General features: G+C 56.0%; 2 protein-coding genes across 2 annotated transcripts in view; one reads left to right on the top strand and one right to left on the bottom strand.

Moving 5' to 3' along the window:
• The window catches only part of AP4B1 (adaptor related protein complex 4 subunit beta 1), a 6,475-nt gene extending 6,099 nt beyond the window's left edge, over positions 1–376 (bottom strand). The window contains exons 1-2 of the mRNA XM_027897392.1: positions 208–376; positions 24–123 (exon numbers count right to left, since the gene is read on the bottom strand). Coding sequence (XP_027753193.1) covers positions 24–123; positions 208–320 — 213 coding nt within the window. The 5' untranslated portion in view covers positions 321–376. The remainder of the gene's footprint in view (positions 1–23; positions 124–207) is intronic.
• A 316-nt stretch (positions 377–692) lies between these two features.
• DCLRE1B (DNA cross-link repair 1B) lies at positions 693–2,943 on the top strand. Its single transcript, XM_027897389.1, has 4 exons — positions 693–969; positions 1,270–1,414; positions 1,590–1,769; positions 1,938–2,943. The coding sequence occupies exons 1-4, from the start codon at positions 727–729 to the stop codon at positions 2,798–2,800; spliced, it is 1,431 nt and encodes a 476-aa protein (XP_027753190.1). The 5' UTR covers positions 693–726; the 3' UTR covers positions 2,801–2,943.
• Positions 2,944–7,110: the final 4,167 nt, after the last annotated feature.

The raw sequence follows: 7,110 nt of genomic DNA, 5'->3' as shown, positions 1-7,110 counted from the left end.
TGCCGCGGGGCCTGTGCCCGCACGTAGAGCGACACGAGCTTCTTCTGCACCACGTCCGGCACCGCGCCCGCCTTCACCATCTCCGGGAACACCCCCGACACGTCGGCGCCCTGCGCCATCAGCCTGCGGGGCACACGCGGGTCGGGCCGGGCCGGGTGTGGGTCCCCAGGGGTGCGGGTGTTTCCCCCCCCCCGGCCCCCGCCGTACCGGATGACCCGCAGGACGGCGGCGCGGTACCGCACCGGGTCCGCCTGCACGTGCGGGTTGGACAGGGCCCGGCGGAGCTCCCGCAGCGCCTCCTCACCGCCCAGGTACGGCATGGCCCCGGCACGGCCCGGCCCCGGGCAGGGCAGCGGCCACCTCCGCTACAGCCCCGGGTCCGATCCCGGTCCTAGTCCCAGGCCCACTCCCAGGTCCCGGCCACAGTCTCAGCCCAGGTAGGTCCCGGTCTCAGTCCCAGTCCTAGTCCCAGTCCCAGTCGCAGTCCTAGTCCCAGGCCCAGGTCCTGGAACCGATCGCGGTCCCAGTGCCAGGTCCGGATCCTGGTCCAGGTCCCGGTCCCGATGCCAGTCTCAGTGCCAGTCCCAGGTCTCGGTCCCAGTCTCAATCTCAGTCCCAGGTCCCGGTCCCAATCCCGATCCCGGTCCCGGTCCCCTGCCCCGCCCACGTGACCCTCCCGCACGTGTCCCCGCCCCTGACGCTCGGCCCGCCCCGCTCCTCCCGCGCATGCGCGGCGCTTCCCGCCAAATTCGCCGTGAGGGCTGTGGGGTCCCGCCCGCCATGAGCGGGACGGTGCTGGCCGGGACCCCCATCGCCGTCGACTTCTGGAGCCTGCGCAGGGCGGCCGGCGCACGCCTCTTCTTCCTGTCCCACATGCACGCGGACCACACGGTGGGGCTGTCCAGCACCTGGAGCCGCCCGCTGTACTGCTCCCCGATCACCGCCCGCCTCCTGCACAGCCGCCTACGGGTAGGTATGGCCCGGCCATCATCACCTGGGCACCCCCATCGCCCCACCGGCCCTGCCCTGCCTTCATCACCTGGGCATCGCTGCCTCCCCACCTGTCTGGCCCCACCCTCCTCACTTGGGCACCTTCATCGCCCACCTGTCCCACCCAGCCTTCGTCACCCAGGTACCCCCACTGCCCCACCTGTCTGGCCCTGCCTTCATCACCTGGGTGCTCCCATTGCCCCACCTGCCCTGCCCTGCCCTGCCCTGCCCAACCCAACCCTCATCCCCTGCCCTGCCCTCTGCACCTGGTCCCTGTAGGTGCCAACATGCTGGATCCGGCCCCTGGAAGTGGGGCAGAGCCACGTGCTGGACGAGGTGACAGTGACGCTGCTCGACTCCAACCACTGCCCCGGCTCCGTTATGTTCCTCTTCGAGGGCACCTTTGGCACCATCCTCTACACAGGTACAGGGCAGGGTCCCACCATCACAGAATCACTGCATGAAAGGGACCACAGTGGGTCATCTGATCACCCCCCAGCACATGGCACAGAACTGTGACCAGGCGGTTCTGAGATACCTGTGCTGAGGGAGGCTCCACGCCCTCCCTGGGCGAATCCCGACAGCTTTGCCTCTCGCAGGAGATTTCCGCTACACGAGCTCCATGCAGGGGGAGCCGCTGCTGAAGGGCCGCCGCATCGACCGGCTGTACCTGGACAACACACACTGCCACCCGCAGCGGGAGCTGCCCTCGCGCCAGCTGGCCACGCGCCAGGCCGCCCGCCTCATCCGCGCCCACCCGCACCACCACGTCGTCATTGGTGAGTGCCGCCTCCCCCATCCCGCCAGCTTTAAAGGTTTCGGTAACTCAGATTAGCTGGAGACACCTGCTAACAACCTCTGGAGGGGGTGGTTTGGTGGAGCCCCCCCCCGCCCCGGCAGGGCTCCTGTTCCTCTCCACCCTGTCCCACACCTGGCTCCCCCGGCAGGTGTGTACACCCTGGGCAAGGAGGCGCTGCTGGTGGACCTGGCCGTGGAGTTCAGCACCTGGGTGGTGGTGAGTCCCTGGCGCCTGGAGCAGATGCGGCTGCTGGAGCTGCCGGATGTGTTCACTGCCGAGGAGGGCGCCGGGTGGATCCGCGCCGTGGACGTCGCCGAGATCCGCTGCGATACCCTGGTCACCTGGAACGCGCTGCACCCCACCATTGCCATCCTCCCCACGGGCAGGCCCGTGAAGGTCACCCACCCCAAAATCCACCTCGTGCCGTACTCGGATCACTCGTCCTTTTCAGAGCTGCGCGAGTTTGTGAAGTGGCTGAAACCTTGCTCGGTCATTCCCATTGTGAAGGGCAACATGTGCCAGGTTTACTTTCAGGAATACCTGAGCTCTGCCCCTCAAGTACTTCCTGACTTCAAAGTCCCAAAGCCTTTGCCAGAGTCGGTGCAGCAGCAAAGCCAAAGGAGGAGGCAGGACCCCACATGTCTCTGGAAAAGAGCTGCACGGCATTCTGCGCCCCAAGGGGTTGTTTTTGAGTCCCCAGAGAAACACACTGAGAAACCCGAAGCATTTACAGGTGCTGAGGATCCTCAGCAGCACCACTGTGAGCCAGCTTTCTGCTCGAAAGAAGTTTGCACTTGTCACAGGGATGAGGAAAAAGGGAAGGAAAAGCTGAGTGGGGAAGAGCCAGGAGCAGCCACTGCTGTTAGCCAGGCACCTGTTTCCAAGGAGCACTTTCCATCTGGATTTGCAGAGCAGTATTTACTCACTCCCTTAAATGTTCTAAAGCAGAATTCCTCACGGACGTTTGACAAGCTGGTACAAGACTTTTTTAGGAGGGGAGAAGTGCCCTGAAAAATTGTGACACTGGTGCCAATAGCAGTGATTCATCCTGCTCTCCTTGCTCAGGTTTCCTATCAGGAGCTCAGCTATGGGGCTTTACTTTATTTAACTCTTAACAGAGGACAAAGAGGAAACTACAACCAGGTTTGGTTCGTTTTTAATCTTTCTGCATCTGCTGAGTCTCCAGTGCAGGGGGCAGTGCAGTCCCACTGCCTGTGTGCCTCGTGTCCACCTTTTGCAGTGACTCACCTGTCCCTTGTGACAAAAGACGCTGCCAGGTGGATTCAAGCAGCACTGCATAGGGTGTGAGCTGCCTTCAGCTGAAGGTATTTATGTTTGGAATGTGATGAAAGAAGCAAGGAGGGGGAATCTTGAGACCCCCAAAGATTCTTCTTTCTACATGTCTGTGATGCCTCACTGACTGTGAGTGGTTCATTCCAAGGTGCATTTCAAATGTTCTGTATTAAGGTACACTTTTAAAAATGCTGCTTAAATCTAGAATATGAAGTGCCTTTAAGTTTTAATAATGTTTTCTATCTGTTAATCTACTAATACTTCCAGCTTTGTATCCATCCAGCCAACTGCAGCTGGCTGTAGTTCTGCTCTCCTGAAAGCACCATCCCAATGTTAACTGTCAGTGCTTTTTCAGGTTTCTGGTTGAGAAAAGCAGGAATTGTCTGGGCTCTTGAGTTATAGAATGGGCCACTATATCCTCTGCAGTCTCTGCACTCTGCACATCTGAATTCTGCTTGACTGCAAAGCACTTTTGATAACTGCCAGCATTCTGCCTTCCCATCCATTGCCTGCTCCTGTCACACAGTGGCAAATGGAACGGAAGATAGTGAAACATCTGCTCAGTGGTGTGAAGTGGTCAGTCTTAGCAGTGTTGTTTGGAAAGAAGACTGACTGAACAGCAAAACTGGCTCTTAGAGGTCGGGCACTTTCCCACTCCAGATCAGCTGCAGAGCCACGGCCTGGCCCTTGGGAAGTGTCAGTGGTGTGTGAAGTCATCAGGCACCCACTGCAGAGCCTGGAACACCAGAGTTGTCTGTGGTAAACTGCGCTGCCAACACTACAAACTGGCTCCTTGTATGGTCAGGGCAGCAACACTGGAGTGGAAATGGTCACTGGGCACTTTCCTGGAGCAGCACACCAGCTCGTTCCTCAGCTCTCTCCAGCCTCCTTTTGTTACTTTCCAGGCAAAACGTTTCACGTGATTATGAGGAGGATCAGAGACTTCTGAACGTAGTGTCCTGGGAGGTCCGTCCAAGACCAGGCAGCCAGACGGATTGAATTCCCTGAAGTGAGCCAGAGAAGGAAGCCTTTGCCCTTGGAGCGAAGCCAGGGCTTGTGAAAAGCAAAGGTGGCTGTAGATGCAGCCGTCACACCTGTCACAAACAGGGCTGTCAGGAACAGGGAGGGTGTTGACAGCCCGAGTGGGTACGTTTGGAAAGTTGTTTGGCAAACACGAATCCTGGCTCCCAACCCTGCGTGTTCCCAGGCACGGCAGCCCTTTTTTTCCCCTCTTACATAAGGAGTGCCTGTCCCTGGGCCTCCTGGGGCTCTGCCTTCCCTTCCCGAGGGAAGTGACAGAGCAGTGTCTTATGAAATGCACTTCACACCGGGTAGCAAGGGCAGCTCGAGCTTCCTGCTGCGGCCTGTGTGTCCTGCCTTTCCTGGAGGCTTCTGTATGGATCATTTGCTAATCCAAACTCGGATGCAGAGCTCTGTCAGGTGAGTGTGGAGACACCTGCACCTTTTGTAAGGTGGAAATGACAGTGCTGTGCTTGTCCTGTGCTGTCTGCTGCCGCTGCCTGGGAGATGCAGGCTGTTATTTAAACGCTGTTGAAATGTAAGTGACTCATTTGGCAGGCAGGGGAGGGAAGCACTGCCCAGAACTCCCAGATTCCAGGTCCTGCTCCCTGCAGCCTCTCCACTGCTCAGGAGGAATGCTCACCTTCTGAGTCACTGCTCCATTAGGGCATGTTGCAAATGAGCTGGGGGATCTGATGCATTTCACTGCTGATGTTTTGTGGCATCCAGCCTTTCCTCTTTTATTCTTATCAAGTATTTATTCAAGTAAATGAAGTGGACAACCTTCTGGTCAGCCCTCGGGCAAAAAGGAGTTGTAAATGGTAATTCTTTACAGAGGTAACTCTGATCTTTAATCAGTCAAAATCAAATGAAAACTGCAGAGGCTTCAGAAGCTGGGGATCTGCACCCCATTTCTGCACACTCAGTTAAAGCTGCAGAAGAAATGCTGGTGCCTTACCACTTAAAAACTAAATTATCCAAATCATGCCAAGGAAACCTAAAATCTGTGTGGCTTTAAAAAGGCCTTGTCTTCTCTCACTCTTGCCTCCAAGTTTTCCCTCTTTTCCTGCCCCCCAGCCTGGCTCACAGGGCAGTGTTGGGGGACCTGGAGCATCGTGTACCCCAGAGCCTGAACCTGCTGCTCCCACCTCAGCTGCAGCTCTGCTGCCACAGGTGTGTTCTGCTCACAGCAGTGACAGTGAGAAGCTGTCACTGAAGAAGCTGAAGTAGCAGAAGTATTTGCTTCACTGTGGGGTATCAGAGAGCCACATGCTGGGAAACTTGCAGTTGTATCCTGACGGGAAAAGAAAGCGCTCAGAGCAAAGTCCTCCCAAATCTACCCAACACAGAGCATGATTGAGCTGCTTATCTCTGTCCCACAGTTGGGAACCAGGCCCCACTGGGGTGAAACAGCTCAGCCAAGGCCTTGCAGGGGAGTAAGGAACGAGCTGAGTTCCCTTTGGCAAGTTTTCAGTGCTGTTTTACCGAGCTATGATCATCTGCTGGCATGTTTTGAGGGCAGGGCTGTCTGCTGAGCTCCCTCCAGAGCTGCCTGTGGAGGGACAATCACTGGCACCATGAAGCAGTGCTCTGACTTCTCTAAAACATTAGGAAAGCTTGAAGGGCTGGAGAGGGAGAATTTACTCTTTAGGCTGTTTTCAAGGGGCTGAGGTAAAACTTGCCTGGCTCGTGCGCTCTGTGGCAAACAAGTGTAACGTCACCTTGCAGGGAACACCTCAGAGCATTTCTCTGTCTGGTTTCTAACCCTGCTTCCCCTAATACAAGGCTAAAGCACTTCCAACAGCTTCCCTCTCCCCTGCTGCAGAGCTGCTGTCTGTTCCTGCAGCACAGGGGCTTGTTTTCTAGATTAAAAAAAAAAAAAAAAAAAAAGAAGTGCAATGGTGAAATCTTCCCTTCACCAGAAAATTAATGAGTTTACATAATTTCCTCTATGGTGTATTGAGCTCTAAATGGAGCTCAAGCTAAAATCTCTGTGTTTTTTAATGGAGCCCTCTGAAAGGTAGAAGAACATGTTGAAAAGGTAGAATCACCTTGATAATTGTATGAGATGCTGCTTCAAAGTTGTTATGCTGCTGTTGATGTAAACAGGAAACTGTGAGAATTTCTGAAATTTTCATAGAATCCCAGAGTGCTTTGGGTTGAAAGGGACCTTAAAGCTCACCTCATTCCACTCCCTGCCATGGGCAGGGACACCTTCCACCAGCCCAGGTTGCTCCAAGCCCTGTCCAACCTGGCCTTGAACACTCCCCGGGATGGGGTAGCCACAGCTTCTCTGCTGTGCCAGGGCCTCCCCACCCTCCCAGGGAAGGATTTCTTCCCAATGTCCCATCTAAACCTATTTTCTTTCAGTCTGAATTTTGGTAAGAGTATTTGTAATTTAAAAAAAAATGTTGTAAACTTTTGCAAGAAAGCAAATAAACGTCTCTGTAACGCTGACTTTGGAAAAAGCTGCATTAAAACACTCTGGAGATTGAGTTCCTGAGGGGGCGACGGTGACCTGACTGGACTAAATCCCTCTGGAAGCATTTGACCTCCAAGAAGCCGGACTGGCCTTTCCCACACTTGTGGTTTCTTCTCATTTAAAGGGGCATCAAGGGGTGAGAAACCACCAGGGGAGATTTAGGTGGGACATTAGGAAGAAATACTTCCCAGAGAGCGCCATCAGACATTGGAATGGGCTGCCCAGGGAGGTGGTGGAGTCACCGTCCCTGGAGGGGTTTGAGATGAGACTGTGGCACCAGTGCCATGGTCTGGGTGACAAGGTGGTACCGGGGCGAAGGTTGGACTTGATGATCTCGGAGGTCTTTTCCAACCTCGCCGATTCTGTGATTCTGTTCGGGCGGAACTTCCTGGGCCTCAGTTTGCGCCCGTCGCCTCTTGTCCCATTGCTGGGCACCCCCGAGCGGGGCCCGACCCGGCCTCTGACACCCAGAACGCGGCCCGGCGGAGCTGCCCGTCCCCTGGCGGTACGCCCTGCCCGCTCCGCT

Source organism: Empidonax traillii, unplaced genomic scaffold (assembly GCF_003031625.1).
Source record: "Empidonax traillii isolate 1590-97213 ecotype Southwest subspecies unplaced genomic scaffold, ASM303162v1 scaffold541:size654180, whole genome shotgun sequence".
Classification (NCBI taxonomy): domain Eukaryota; kingdom Metazoa; phylum Chordata; class Aves; order Passeriformes; family Tyrannidae; genus Empidonax; species Empidonax traillii.
This window is presented reverse-complemented; position numbering and strand designations above follow the sequence as displayed.